Here is a 17,010-nt window from a genome sequence, read left to right on the forward strand (position 1 = left end):
ATTTATTTTTTATTTTTTCCTGCACTGTTGTTCAGTATTTCATTTACATGCTAAGTGAAAAAAGCAATTTTTTAATGATCATAACTTGGTTCCTACTCCGCAAGCAGCTTGCTCCTTCCTTCCCTCCTTCCCTCCTTCCTTCCTTCCTTCCAGCGAAAGATAAAAATATTTATGTTCATATAAATTAAGAAGATATACTTGCAATTTTCAGATCATTCCTCTTTAGGAAGTAGCACAATGGAACAACAACTTTGAGTGCTTTCTTTTGTTTTGTTTCTAAAAGGAAATAAAAGTTCCATTTGAAAAGCCTTAGCTGCATTTCTAAAATACATAGGATATTCTGCTGAATCAGAAGTGCAATCAAAAGGCATATGGCAGAGGTGAAAAAAGATAGTGTACACTCCGTTTTGCTTCCCACTAAAACCAGACTGGCCACCTCCAGTCTAAGGAAGCAAAGAACTGTTTGTTTGTACCATAAATGTGCTTGCAAGACAGATCAAACAAACCCCCACTAAGGGAACCAGTACCATGGAGGAGCTGCAATCCACTGAAAAATCAATGTTAATTCAGAAAGAAGGGACTTGAATGGTTTATTGTGTGTTTGTACACTTACAAAAAATAATTTATTATTCTTTATTCTCTACTGTTTCATTACATTTCATTTTCAAATGCTAAAGTCCACATCATCACACAAGACCAGGTAGAAAATTTTCCAGCATTGAAAGGCTAACAGTTCTAAACAAAACCAAAAAAGATTTGAAACAAGATTTCAGCTTTAAAATGTTCATAAGGAAAACAAGGATTCAGCCTATAGCCCACAAGTTGGAAAGACACTGCTAGCAAAAGCTTACACTGAATGTCATTTATTTCAGAAGTGAGGGACAGGAAGAGTAGTGGTTGAGAGAGTAAGAAGTAAAGAAAATGAAGAGGAAAGCTTGACAGGCCTCTAGAGATGTAACCGCTCTGTTTCCTGTTGTAAAGACTATTATTCTATAGCCAATCATGACATTAAAGGACACACCGTATCTTCCCTAGCTCCTTATATCCCTGGTTTTCTTACACACTTCATCAACTAAGCAGCAGTTTCATGCAAGCTTATTTTTTAAAAAGTTTTAATATTAATAAGGCTAAAACATGCTAACACTATTGATTCAACTGTTACGAACTGTATTCCCAGTTCACCATTTCAAAATCCCATCTGACAGACTGGAATGCTTGTCTTTGGAATATCAAAATGAATTAAAAGTTGATTAGCAGTCAAGCAGAAATCAAAATATGCAGATTTTTACATACCTAAATTCCTTAATAGCTATCACATATTACTAGAAATACCCAAACATTAATAGTAATTAAATAAAATTTAAAAAGAAAACTGTAATAGTAATTAAATATGGGGATAATATACTTGAATTTTCTTGTTTCATGACTGATTGCTTTTAAATTTCCTTTCATTTCACTGAACAATGATGATGAAAGCGAGCTGTAATAATAATCTAGGGTATTAAGTAAATTATATAATTTGCAATTTTTAGTGCTGCCTTTTTATGTTCTCTTCTTCAGCAGAAATTTACATTCTATATAATGTACCACTGAACAAGATAATTTTGCCACATTAAGTAGGGCCTTTTTTTCACCAGAACTTCAACAACTTTCAAACAGATCATTGCCTCTTCATTTACAACTCTTGTCACACTCATTGGAATACCACGTTTCATCAGTGGTATAAGAAATAATTCATCCTTCTGGTTAGATGTTGTCATATCCATGTTTCAACAGCTGGAGAGCAGTACTTCCCGATACCTCATGCTTCTTAGGATAGGAAAATATTGTGCCTATTTTAAACTTAATAATGTAATTTGATCAGGCATATTCAATTGAATATGTTTCAAACAATCTGTTTTGCTGTAGTCTTACAATGTCAAATCAGCTGAAGAAAAACAAGTATACAGAATATTTTTGGTCTTACATGTGAGACAATATGAAGGCTTTACATTAAAATATTGGTTCTTACTCACCTGGGGATTTCTACTGATGTAAATGGAACTATTTGAATGAGCAAAAACTGCAGGATTAAAATTCTTGTCAATAAGTCACTTTAATCAACTTCATACAATTCATAATAACTCCACTACGTAAATTGTCAACTTTGCATTGCCTCAACATCTACTGTCAATAGCTTGGCATGCAGAAACCCGACCATCTCTTACATGATCATGTTAAATATATGAAGATAATTTTTAAATCAATTTCTCTCACACCAGTATACACATACTATACCTTGGTCCTGTTACAGGCAGGAGCAAAGAACAAACAAGGTATCTTTAGATAACGTGTGGCTGTATTCATCAGGGACCAAATGCCGTTGCATTGATTAAGATCACAAAGAATGTAAGTAATCCATATTAGGACATTTCTTGCTTAAAGGCTTCACCATTCACAAAACATCAATACTGATTTATAGACATAGCATGCAAGACAGAATGGACCATGCATAACATAAAAGATGAAAAAATAACAAATGAAAAGAGTAAATAGCTATAATGTCAAAGGGTTTCACACACTGAGGCAATGCAATCAATGGCAAAACTACACTTTTAAAAATAAATTGAATGCCTTTGAAGTTTGTCTGAGCATGCCACCATCATGAAATGCAACTTTTCACTCACCAAAGTGGAGTTATGTGAAGCATCACCTGAGACCTCGGGTGTTCTTGTGCTGTTTGGAAGTCTGTGAGGGTTACGAGCTATCGCTTGGCACCAGCCCAACATTTTCTCCTTCCACTTATCCCTTCTCAATTTCTGAAATTCTGAAAATAATTTAGATTCCCTGAAACATTGACACTTTGAATTTATTATGTGCATGTCTTTGGATGCATGCCTTTAAAAATAACTTTTAAAGTTGTTTATAAACAAGCTAATAAACATATTTTTAGAACATGTTTATTTAAAGTACTCTGAGGGGTTATGCCACACAGGTTATAAAAGAACTATGCATTTTCAGCACACCTTACATTCATTAATACTATTTCAGTGTCAGCAAATTCAGTGCCTTCTCTGCCTGTTAAATCTTTCTCAAGTTGTCACTTCATTTTAAAAAGTGGTATTTTAAAGGATTTTTTTTTTTTTTTTTTTACAAAATAACTGTGAGACTAGCACCATTCCTAGAATTATATAACATTTGGATGTAATACTCCATATTCCCTGAAACAACTAGAAACATTCCCAAAGCAGTAGAAGATATTAAATAGAAAGAAGCAATGTGAAAACATACAAACATGTATGTACTTATGCCCACACATACCAGAATGCCTGGCTTGTCTTGAAGTGTTACATTAGGATGTATTGCAAACAGCAAAAATTAATGTACACATACCAACAATAAATGCTACAAACCAACTGCAAGTTGCATGTGAACTTATTTTTAGTGTGTAACAGTAATGAAATACCTTCTAAGTAACAATAACACAAGCTGGAAATACAGGTGGGGAGTTTTTAAGTGTAACAAGCCTTCATAAGTATTTTTAAAATGTCACAATCTACTTTTCCCAGTTGAAATAGGTAATTCAGGTATGCAGTGCAAAACTTTGCTAATTAATTACAAAAAAATAACTTCAAGCAATTTTTTTCTCCACATCTGGTTGTGTATAACATTTTTTAATTTAAAATTTGTTATTCTGTACCATCATGAAACATAATAAACAAAAAGATTAACCTACCAGATTGAGCTCCTAGTACTCCAAAAGAGGTTAGCGCTAGACTGAATAAATTTGGAATATACTTACAATAATGCTAAAGACTTTATATGGTAAAGTGGCATTTATTTTATGCCACTGAATATTACGTACTTGTAAAGTAGTTTATCTTTTTTTTTCTGCAATACATCTCCATGCAGTATTCCAGATATGCTTGTGTTTATAGCAGCCTTTCATCTTCCCAAGTTCTGATTCTGACAAACTACAGCCTCTTCTTGAATAACTACATCTCTACCATTTCCACACTTATCACTAATATATAATTTTCAAAGCATGAAACGCACAAAGTTGTACTTCTCCACACAGCCTCGTGAAACTGATGGTAAGGAAAAAGTGGAAACTAGCCTTAGCTTTATTGCACTGGAGATGATGAGTGAGTCTCCAGGTGAAGTGATTCTTACTAATTCTTCAGTCATTGAAATCTTAACATGAGATAAAAATATATGCCAGTAAATCATTAGCAATATGAAAACTGCCACGCAGCCTGTTGACTGTGGAGTAATTTCCATTTTTCCATTATAAAATATTTCAGTTGTAGACTTACAAGAACAGGATCCTCCAGGCCAAATATACAACCCAGCAAAGGCTTCACAACAAGAAATCCGCATGAAGCACCAAGTCATTATCACCAATTTAGCAGCAGTAATGACGTCCACTGGATCAGAGGATCCACTCTCTTGCAAGTGCTACAAGACTGTTTATTTTCCTTTGTTTTGTGAAAGCAACTAGCAGAATTTTACATACCAAACTGGAGGTTTTTAAGAGTGAATAGTTTGTGCATTTAAGCAACCTGTACACAAATACAAAAAAAATGAATCCATGTTTTAAATGCTTTTCATTGCATATCCAACCTATCTTGAATTACTTAAAAGTAACACTGGAGAAGCAGAAAAAGTGTCAGAAGGACAAGCATATAGAACCATAGAATGTCCTGAGTTGGAAGGGACCCACAAAGATCATCAAATCCAACTCCTGTCCCTGCATATGACAACCCCACAGGTCACACCATGTGTTTGAGGGCATTGTCCAATTGTTTCTTGAATACTGTCAGGCTTGGAGCCATGGCTGCCTCCCTGGGGAGCCTGTTCCAGTGCTCCACCACCCTCTTCCTAATGCCCAACCTAAACCTCCCATGGCACACCTTCCTGCCATTGCCTTGAGTTCTGTCACTGGTTGCCAGAGAGAAGAGATCAGCACCTGCCTCTCCCCTTGTGAGGAAGCTGTAGACCGCAATGAGGTCTCCCCTCAGTCTCCTCTTCTCCAAACTGAACAAGCCAAGTGACTTCAGCCGCTTCTCATATCGCTTGCTCTCCAAACCCTTCACCAATTTCGTAGCCCTCTTCTGGACACTTTCCAGTAGTTTTATATCTTTTTTATCCTGTGGCACCCAGAACTGCACACAGTGCTCCAGGTGAGGCCGCACCAGTGCAGAGCAGACCCGGACAATCACCTCCCTTGCCTGGCTGGCAATGCTGTGCTTGATGCACCCCAGGACACGGTTGCCCTTCTTGGCTGCCACGGCACACTGCTGGCTCATGTTCAACTTGGCATCAACCAGAACCCCCAGATCCCTCTCTGCAGAGCTGCTTTCCAGCATCTCATTCCCCAGTCTGTACGTACAGCCAGGGTTACTGTGTCCAGGTGCAAAATCCAGCACTTGCTCTTGTTGAACTTCATGTGGTTCATGATTGCCCTCCAATTTGTCCAGATCCCTGTGCAGGGCCTCTCTGCCCTCAAGAATGTCAACAGCTCCTCCCAATTTTATGTCACATGTCCTCCGCTGCAACTTGGAAAGATAAGCACTTAATATGAGAAAACCAATCAGAATTTTGACACTGATCAACTCTATTAAACTCAGTGAAAAGGGATGAGCTGCTCCTGCTCTCTTTATGACGGCACCCAAGTCCAAAGCTGGGCAAAGAGGTACTGCTTACTTTATACCTAACAAGGACATCACAATCACCCCTCGGTAGGTGATCAATCCACCCTTAATATACTGTCTGTACCTGTGAAGACAGGGAATCATCTGATTATAGCTACAGTTCTATTCTGTTCTCGGGGTGCAGAACCTCTTGGAACATTCACAATTCTTTTTTTGCCCTGAGTAACCAAAATGATGACTACTACTGTACATATCATAATTGAAAGGAGGACTTTGCACTTGTTCATACAACTGAAGAACCACCATCTAAAATAAATTGGCTGAAAAAGATCTTAATTCATCCCCTATAAATTTGTTTAAAAAGAAAATAATTGCTTTATTCATACTTTTTCAGAGGAGACAATCTTTACTTCTAATTTAGGCAAGCAAAGGGACATACAGAATTATAGATTCAAGTACATCTTGCACAATATTAATACTAAATAAATAGGGGTTTAGTTAAGGATGATGTATTAAAAATTAGCCAGTAATAGGAAATAAAAGTATACTGTCTCAAATAAAAAGTTCATTAATTTAGTGAGAGAAAAGAATCAGTAAGCTTAATTCAGGAACATAATCAGATTCAGGTAACAAAGGCCTCAACAAAGGCTAAATTAAGATGAAGTACATGAGAAGTTTATGCTTTTTCAGTCCTTAACAGGATCTAACAGCTACCGCAGAACAGCAGGAAATTGAAGGCAAAACATACTGTTCTTTATCTAAGCTAAATACTTTTGTTCTCTGTATTCGAAGATTCCCAACAGCAATCAAAGTGATGATATTTGTCCAGCAACTACACCCACTGCATGACTTGGCAGATCATTAAATTATTCCAGGAGTAGAGCTGCAGGAATTTTGAAATGCAAATACCCTTCAATTGCCGAGCTCTGGTAAGGGAAATATAGTCCCTGTTGTTCTTTGTGTATTTCTTGTCTGAGTCCTATCAAGCTGTGACTTCCAATCAATTATTCGAATTTGAATACAAACATAAATTAATGTTCTGGATGCACTGGAAAGTCCTGATAGCTTGTGCTATCATGTCACAAGTGAACCACAGGCGTTTCTCAACCAGTGAGTTAATATTATCCTACGACTGCTGTATTTCACAGGAACAATTCAATGTAGCCATAACATAACATAATGACTCCAACTACCCTTTTCTACAAATAAGAAGCTCAACCTCAAGTTTTCAAATTATCTCTATATTAAAAAAAAAGTCATATTAGAATATATGTGACCATGCTAACAGCCGTAAAATATTTCAGTCCTATACAATTCAGTGGTGGCTCTTTTAACTCGGGGGTGGGTTGGGAAATTAGTTTTTCCACATCCAAATGTGATAAATGTCAGTAATTTTTTGTTGTTGTTGTTCATCAGAAGTGCTAAGTGTCACCTGCCCCTCCAAAATGAGGAATAATTTTGTAAGAAACAGATGAGTCCAACATTTAATTAATATAGCTTCCACAGTCAGTAGCTTGAAAGTCGATCAAGTCTATCTAGCAAAATGTTATCTTCCTGCCTGATACCTGCAGCAGTTAGCTAAAATATGTACCTCATGTGCTAGTCTCATTAAAAAAAAATGCAAAAACCAACAAAAACAAGCATGCTTGCCCACAAATCTGTCAGTTGACATCTAGCATGATGGTACTGATCGAGATACCAGTTTTCTTGTATAGTTACCGCATATATGCAATCAAATTCCTCTGCATTAAGTGGATGTAAGAATCTGAATTAAATAATGTTCTCATATTTATTAATGGCTCATTTCAGAAGTGCTTCTAGGGCACTCCTTGAAGAGTAAACCCAATTATGCACATGTAAATGCTTTTCCCTAGCTGTAAAGACAAAATAGAGTTGTCATTTAACTTAGTTATGCTTACCAAATGTGTCACTTCAGTAGATCTTTAAAAATATAACCACAGCATCAGCACCCCTCTTTAGAGTATTACAAGTTTTATTATAATTGAGTTTTATAGAACTTGCTTCAATGGTTTAAACCTGCAAAGTGTCAACTATAGCATCTTCTTAAATTACTACCTATATTATCCAATCAATTTGCAGAGACTAGGAAGTGGCTTTTTTGATGCTTCTGTACCATAATTAACCATATCCTTATTTCCAACTAAAGCCAACCTATGTTTTTTTTCTTTTCTGTTTCATTGCTAATATGTATTTTTAGTTGCCCTTAGCCCTTCAAGTCTCTGTTTCCGTTTTGTCATAACTAAGGATCCAAATTTCATTTATTACTTAAACCTATTTAATTAATGAAAATAAATCAATTTAAGATGACCAGTACAAAAATTATTGCAGCTAACATTGCTTTGTCTAACCACTCCATAACCACTATACCCAAAATGTGACAAGAAATCTTTAAAAGCTTTCAAAGCAAATAGTCTTTTGGGTTACTAAAGATAGAAAAATTGTGGTTATGGTTGTCTTTATAGTCACATTTTTTCATTTTTTTCTTTCTTTTTTTTTTCAAAATGAAAAGTATCTCTTGTGTAAAGCAGAAAGCAATTTTAAATCATGCCAAGCTCTTCAGAGAAACCATGACAGTTTTTGTTCCCTGTGGTGTGTCTTCAGCATTGTAATTCTACTCTTTGCATTTGTGAAGACTGCAAGAAGAAAATGTTGAGAAATTAGGAGGAGAAATGTATATCGATGGCTACTGATTTAATATTAGAAGAAAAATCTTTACACATGTAGATACCGCCAAATCTGTATTTGCCTACACACAGTTTAATTCTCATTTTTTGAAATTATTAAGCAACCTCTACACCACAATCAAATATGACTTTGTTTTCTAAAAGTTTCTTGCCCCTAATATCACTACTACTCTTCTTGGGAATGCTTTGTTTATCCAAGGGTAGTTGTCTACATTGAATTGTCTTCAACGCTTTCAAAAGCAATGCAACACTATGGGTATGTCCTCCTGGCTACAGGTGGATGACAAAAGGGTGCCTAAATCTCCTCCTGGGACCCCTCAATGTAAATTCCAAATGCATCTGACTCCCAAGTGGAAAGGAGAATGGTCTGGAAACAACCAGATTTGAGAATAAGAACAAAGTACATGGTTTTGCCTTTTGAGCTTGCATATATTTAACTGTACATGACTGCCAAGCAGTTAAAATCAAAGCTTCAATCAACAATAAAGGCATGACTGGTAAGCGCACATGCTAAAACCATACTGAGCACTTAGCAGATGGAAATTCTTCAGGGAAGCCATATGTAACATACAAAAAATCCACAAGAAGGTAAAGCATTAACTAATTCATAAAATTATGCATGCAGTTATCCAAACACACAGGGCATAAGAAGGTAAAGTCTGTAACAGACTTTGTTCCACATATATAAAACCAAAAGTCTATCTCACAGAGCTTTTCCTCATTCATCTGTGGTTTATTTAGGGAAGAAAAGTATCTTTATATATAAGATAAACCCCACTTTGAATCAGGCAGAACTCTCTATTGAAGTAAAATATGAAGATGAAGACAGAAATAGGGGTTTCTTTTTTAATCAAATAAAGGTTGGATGTCTGAAAGACATCCTTTAACCAGTGAACACCCTTGTTTCAAAGCATGGATAATTAATACTGAATTTAAATGAGCTTTTAAGAACAAAGGGAAACTTATGTTAAATCACATTTCATCAGAGAGCCAGAAGTACACATGCCAAAGTGTGCTAAGACCACGCTTAGTCCAATGGAAGTATTATCGTATTTCCTCTTTGTCAGAGAAGTATTTTTAACAGAAGTTCTTCTGTTAAATACAAAGTTCTGGGCAGTCATGAAGCATCCTCCTTTGAAAACCCTAAGCACTGAAATGTCATGGTTGTGAGCAGTTCAGGTCCTGCTCCTGTGGTAGGTCAGTCATATAGCACCTACACTAGACAATGGCCACCACTGCTGGAAGGGCAAATCCTGTTGCTTAAATACTATTGCCATTCATAATGCTGACTATAACAACTATATTGCAGGACAGGTTATATCTTTACAAGTCTCTTAGATATTTCTTACCTAATTTCAGATAGATAGTTTTCAAAAGCTCTTTTAGGGTGAGTGACATCAGAATGACAGGAATGAAATCACTGCACCCCAGTCAAATTAACAGAAACGCTTCTGTGAAATTCTCACCTGTTCCAGTAGGTTCATTTTGTATATAGAAACAAGATGAAGCAAAAATTCTTAGAATAAAAACCTGAGCAAAATAATTAAGTCCATTACAATCAGCATATTTTCTGCATGTATTCTCTGCTGACTCTTCAAGGATGACAGAAAATGTGGTTATATACTATTGTCAATGTTTGGTTTTTTTAATTCACAGTGCTTAAATAAGTGGTTTATGTAAAAGTATGTTTCATTATTGGTTTTGACTCTTTTTGTTTTATTTCATGAACAACCATAACGTAAAAGCACTACCATTAAATAAATGTTCATCAAATAGTGAGTAGTTGCTTAACACTTCAAAATTATACTTCTTTCATATTATTTAGGTTTTTATGTTTTGCCTCATTTTTTTAAGATGTCCTATAATAAACTGGGTTCAGGCTTAATTTGAAGCTGTTTGAAGACACTCTTAAGAACATCATTAATGTCAGTTTAGGGTACCATATTGATATTTACCCAATCTTCTGACACCTCTCCAGTTTTATTATCTATTCAGCAAAACATTTCTGTTTATTTCACTAAGTTAACTACAGACATAAAAACTAGAAGGGCTACATAATCCTTCAATTTTTTTCCCCCCTACTCAATTTCTGCAAGTATTTCCCAACCTAGATTTTGACAGCAGCCAGAGTGATGAGAACAATTGCTTCCAATAATTATATCACCATAATTATTATTATCTATTGAGAACTCCATTAAAATGAAGTATTATTTCAGCTATTTTTTTGTACCTACACATTCACTTCTAAGCCCTACTTTTGTATTTGTTTTCTGGAAGCTGTAATTGAAAACCATCAGAGTAATATTATTCAAAGGTTTATTCAGCTAATTATTAGCTTTTAGGTTAACATATACTTTACTTATGTAAGAGACTAGTTATTTAAGCTGCTATCAGTAACTGCAGCATTAGGCCACTAGGCCAGTAATTATTTATAACTTAAATTACTGGAATCCGTTTATCCTGAAAAACCCCATATAGACCATCTGTCCTACTAGTAGAGGTCAGATCCTAAGTCACAATCTTCATAATGTATATCTGGGGGGTGGGAGGTATGAAAAAGCATTACTTACAATAGTATATTTCTGTTAGTTTAGTAGTAACAACTATTTAATGGGATTATTTAGTCTTTGTTAAAATGGAATCAAGATTTTCTACCTCCAGCATATCTGTTAGAAGTTTTCATCAAATACAATTTGGCTCTTATATCAGCTTATTAGGTAGCATACCTAGTTAATCCTTGATAACAACAGAAACCTTCAAAATGTTTAGCATAATTTTCTTTATTATAATGCTTACAACTTCAGTTTAATAAGTGTTTTAACAAGTACCTTCCAATAAAATAATCAAATTCACCTTCTTGTAACTAATTTCAGTTGTTAACAAGAAAATAGCTGCACCTCAGTTTCCAGAGGTGACTCTGAATTTTCTGTCAACTAGCATTCAAATAAACTATCAATCAGTCATGCCTACAAATTTGTATTGCTGGATATGACCGCATTGCTCACTAATCAGGAGTAAATTCCTTACAAACACTATTTATTAAAAAAAACACGCTATTTATTAAAAATAAAAAAGATGAATGCAGCCAGAAACCAGTCCAACAACATTTTATAAAATAATCTAATGGAATATGAGGGCAAATGACTAATAATACTGACAGCTAATAAAAAAATAAAAATATTATAATACCAGACCACAACGATTTACTAATTATTTTCCACAGAGAATATTGGTTTTTTCTTCTTTGTGAGATGAAAACAATACAGAACCTGCAGTTATCATAACCACAATTCTCATGGCTGTCAGAGAGCAAAGATTCATGCAGATCACATGCATGTCAAATTTATAATACACCATTTTTCACAAATCATTAAATAATACACTATTCTTCACAAGCCATTAAAAAGAAAAACCAAAGATGTAGTATTTATTGTGTTTGCTAATTAAAGCAGAAAGCTAGGCACAGCATCAGTTCAAAATAACACTAAGCACAAAATAGGTATTCACCCTTTTGCAAGTATTTCCAAAGAACCTCAAACAAATAAGACATTAGCAAGGACACCGACAAAATGTAAGTTTATAAAATTGTGATCTTGAGTGTATAGCAGAAGACAAACACAATGCTTGATGGCACAGCATTGCTCCCTGGCTCCCTTGAGTGGCTGGGTGAACACAGAACGATTTGCAGCTCCGCTGTGGCTGTGGTGCAGCAGCTCAGGCAGCCAAGTCTCTCCTGCGCCACCCAGAAGGTTTGATCTCTGCCTTTGACAATCTGCCAAAGCATGTCACCTCACAGTTACAGCCTCCTCTGACTCTGCTACCATCCATACTGTTTTCTTTTAGGCTATACTGAACGCTGGCTGTGAAGTTGAGACAACAGTATGCAGTACAGCATGGTGCAGAGATGCCCATGACAGTTGCAGGATGTGACCTGTCCCAGCTATGTACAAAGGTCCTGCTTCAAAAGCTGTTTAACAGCTGCTCTGAAGAGCTGCTCCATGGCTAAGCCATAAGCCTTGCCCTCATGAGAACTGGTGCACAGAAGTGTGAGACCTCCTTAAGCACATGGCTTCTCAGATAAGCTTGGTGCTCACTTGAGTAGTTCTGCAGGTGTCATTTAATGACTTATCTTCACGTATTTAGCCTGCCTGTGTCCCATAATACCTAAACACTCCATAATTTTCAATGATTTGTTTTCTCATAACCTCTGTGCTGTTTTCTCCCTTCTACAGATGAGGTGTAACAGACACAAGCTTTGGCTTTCCAAAGATACCTTATACCGTTGATGACCTGCATTAAATGCCTCCTCAAAGACAACTATGTTTTTGATTCAGTAAGATCTGGAATCAAATACTTCCTCAGCCCTGCCAGGCAACATAATTCACTGATATGCGTTGTGTCTTGTGCATAAATACTTCCCTTGGCTGGCTGCTTTTTTCAGCTCTTTTTCCCAATGTACTATTTTTTTTTCCTGTTTTCTGAAAATGCCTCCTCCTTCACATGGCAACTCTGTCTTCTTCTGCCATCAGGACCAATCTACATACCTCTTTTATTCCAATCACTAAAATATATAGCATTTCTCCTAAAGAACATAGGCTCTTGAGCTTGTACATAGGTTATGCCTCCTTTCTTTAGCTACACAGTTCCTTGAATTTCAAATTTTATTAATTTCGACATTTACACATTTTTTACACTGAATTCAGACATTTTTGTGTCATTAAGGTTTAATTAAGGTTTGTTATACTTTGACATTGCCAGCTCTCTGATACACCATTTATTTTCATATATATACATCTCTAGTCCTAACATTTTTACATGAAGGCTCTCTCTCTCTCTCTCATTTTAAGAAAGTAGGCAAGCAACCTTCCATTCTAGCACTGATGTTTTTAATTTTCTTCAGAAAAATGTTTTAAACTAGAAATGTTTGTTGAAATAGTTAATAAATAAGAATTTAACCAACAAAATTCTGTCAAGCTGCTAGAACCAATACATTACAAAATTAAGGAAAGCACTCATGAAAGTACATCTATAGTTCCATGTTACTTCAACAAACCAATTTTCATTACATTATCAGAAGACTTATTTACAATTTTGAAATATATGCCATGCTACAGGTCTCAACAAGCTAATTGGAGTAAGTACACTATTTCCCAATGCCATGCCATTCTCTCTTCCTCAACTTCTTCAGTGGACTAAGAACACACTTCCTAAGTACTAGCTCAACAAATGAGATTTTATTAAGGACCCTTTCTCTGTATATAGCTCCACAGAAAATAAGTTTGCCTTAGGAAACACAAAATAATGGAAAACAGAGATGAATGCAAAAGCACATGTAGGCAGCTGGCCTATTATCAACTTATATGGACTTACTTAGAAAGCTAAACAGAGAGAAACTAACTTTGAAAGTAAAAGTTGTATTCAAGTGCAGGCCAGTCACCCAAAAAACTAGGGGACATTTCAAGAAGTCTTGAGGAGAAAAAAGAAATGTATGTGCTAGTGAAAATAATTACATACAGGGTGACTTGTTATTGCTATTGAAGTACTTATTTTAAAAGGCTCCAAGCAGAAAATGAAGATCCCAGCCCCTCACTCAGCTTTTGCAATATTGGGGTATAGCAAATCCAGGTCAGGCCCCTGTTAATGGGGTGGAAGTGGATAGGGATAAGTGAGAGACAAATAGAAAAGTGCATAAAAGATACTGAAAAAGTGGGGTCAAAGATGATTCTCTGTGATGTGAAAAACGGGAAAAGGAAACATGCACAGGGCATGTAATAAACCAAAGCATTGGGAAGAGGAGTCTTATAGCCCAACATGACAGTGGTCTTCAGGCACTTTCTTATAGCTGAACTTCCATGGACATGTTTAAAGGCTCATTAATCCATTTTGTAAATCTTTACAGTCAAGTTAAGAAGTGAAGGACAGTCCACTAACCTTGTGTTTGTGTTGAAGCTATGTCATGTTTTGAAGGATCAGGACCTCCCAGGGCTGACAGAGGAGATGTGCAAGTATGTTTAGAAAGACAACCCACTCATCTGTGCCAACAAAGTGCTGTGACATAGTGTCCTCAGGGAAGGACAGACTATTCTCAGACACAGAATATATTGATTCCCAGGGTATATATTTACTCAAGTCTTTACTGACAATCCATGGGACTGCAGTTTGCTTAAATGTTGACAGTTGTTATTAATACAGGTTAGCATTATGTATTTTATATGTCTCACATTTCCTGCACTGTAATAAAGATACCTTAGCACTAAGAATACATCACTATCTGATATCTAAGATCGCACCATCAAGCAAAACATTTTTCAAATTACATTAAAATGAAAGTTCCAGCATAACACAGAAAAAAATGCATCTTTCTCTTATCATATATGCAAAATTTCATCGCAGAAAGTTCTTTTCCCACAAGTAAAAAGCCCACATGAGTGGCAGTGTAGAATGAAGGTGCCAGCTCAAATTTTCTTTTCAGCAGAGCAGAAGCTCTACTACAGAAGGAATACTTTTTACAGAAGGCACCATATAGTCCTTAAAGTTACAAGACTATCGAAAAAGTCCTGAAATAGAAACAACACTGTGACTTAAAATATGTTTTGCTTCATGTAAGCTCAGTACAAGTACAAAGAGGCATGGTATCCAAAGTGTGAAAATTACACATTTTCTTTTCTTGCCACTAACTGCTCCCACACTGAAAAGCACTAGAATGTACATTTTTCACCTTCAGAGACTGGTAAAATAATCAAAATGTACAGAGAAGAAAAATGTCAAGTGCACCCTTTAAACACTATGGGAGTTTACTAATTAGGGTCTTCTCCAGTACCGTTGCCACAGTAATGTCAAGGGATGCTGATTGTATAAATCTAATTAAATGTTAAGAAGACTCTATATAGACGTACTTTATTGACAACTACTAATCAGTCCAGGCAATCTATCAGCAGAAAGCTATCACAGGCTTACAGTGTAAAAAACGCAGCATTAGAACAAAATAGTTCTACTAAATAGTCTGCTATAGAAAACACGAAATATTTTAAGCTCACTCATTTTTGTCCCTTCTCTTAGGTAGAAAGATATTTGAAATAAAATGTCTATCATAAAGTAATGATTATATAGGAGTGAGAATTCTGGGTTCCAAACTTTAAATATTTTTCTTTCCAGATAAAGGGTTAACAGGAAACAAACAGTAGCATTCCCAGCACAACATTAATTTAAACTCCCTGCTAAGCATCTAGACTCACTATTCAGTCTGTATTTGTACAGAATAATCCATCAAGCAGCAGGTAAATATGTTAAATATTCTTCTGAAAATGAGGCAGCAGGTCAGTATTCCAACTTGTGTCAACCAGAGCCAAAGCAAGACTGCCTGGTAGGTGACAAGCAACATAGGTAGACCCTGATTCCCAGTAACTGTGCCTCACTGACATTTTTACCATTTCTCTACCCTTCTGTTTTTTGACTGTTTAGTTAAGAACAACAGTTCCTGTTGGGAAATCTATTAGGATCTTTGAAATATTTCAAAGCTACTTACAAGGAATAACCCATAGTTACCACCAAAAACCTCTCTAGTAGATTTTGCACTAATCATATATTCAGACTTGATGAACTACACATTGCTAACTAAATAGTTATTATAAAAACATTGTACGATACATCATCACAGAGCTATTGTCACAAATCGCAATTTCAGATATATGCTTAACCTAATTCTGAAGATCTAGTATGTCTAAATATTTATATTGCAAAATCTAGTTTCCAACAAGCATAAATTTAGATATCCATAAACTATTCTTACCTTTTGTTTTATAATGAGGAACCTCAGATTAACAGAAAATTGGTTTAATTCGTTTTGAACATTTGAAATAAGTTTGCTTGACAGTGCTGTCTGCTAATAGTGAAGGATAAGTATATTCAAATCAAACAAAATGCATAGAATGGTTTTGATCAATTAGTACACAGAGATGAAACCTAACCTCAGCTCTTCGGCTTCACATAAGAACTGGAGCTTGCCTAAGCAACTTGTGCTCTAGCTACCTTTTGAAAAAACACCAGTAATGGCCTTCAGAGTTATTGAGCTGGGCACCTTCAGAATGAGCTAAATCTAAACAAATCAGACCGCTGTGAGGTAATAGGGAAGAATGGGTAGAATCCTAATAAGGTGAATCCTGCTTTGACCCCTTAGAGCTCTTGGTGGAAAGTCAATAGAATAATGAACAAAGAATGGAAATGACTATTCACACGGACTCTGAAAGAACTTTAAGTGATAGCTTCCTAAAAAGATACTTAAGTAAGTAATTATGAGCAGTAGGCAAAGTTCTGTGTTAGACAAAAATATGTCTCAGTTGAGCAAGAATAGGCAGGAATAAATGAACTATTTTTATTGTGAAAAGAAGACAGCTTCAAGGTTTTATACTAGGGTCTTCTAATTTTGAAAATTAGGAATTGTTGCTTGAAGGAGGTCAGTGAGGCTGACAAATCAACCAATAAGTTGAAAAAAACCACCAAAATTATAACAGCATGTTATATATGCACTACATAACCTCATTAGTTCTAGGGTCACACATTGCTCTTCCATGCATTACTTCATACACACAGTGGAAAATAATCACTTAACAGAGGGGAGAAAAAAAAAAAAAAAACAACATGAAACCATGTTTACTGTACTGTCCAGATTCTTC

The 17,010-nt window shown here is 35.7% G+C and overlaps 1 protein-coding gene across 1 annotated transcript in view; it reads right to left on the bottom strand.

Moving 5' to 3' along the window:
• Nucleotides 1–17,010, bottom strand: part of MARCHF1 (membrane associated ring-CH-type finger 1) — a 160,111-nt gene that overhangs the window by 89,183 nt on the left and 53,918 nt on the right. The window contains exon 2 of the mRNA XM_080344224.1: nucleotides 2,667–2,806. Within this exon, the coding sequence (XP_080200350.1) occupies nucleotides 2,667–2,768 (102 nt within the window). The 5' untranslated portion in view covers nucleotides 2,769–2,806. The remainder of the gene's footprint in view (nucleotides 1–2,666; nucleotides 2,807–17,010) is intronic.

Source organism: Nesoenas mayeri (assembly GCF_963082525.1).
Source record: "Nesoenas mayeri genome assembly, chromosome: 4".
Taxonomy (NCBI): Eukaryota; Metazoa; Chordata; class Aves; order Columbiformes; family Columbidae; genus Nesoenas; species Nesoenas mayeri.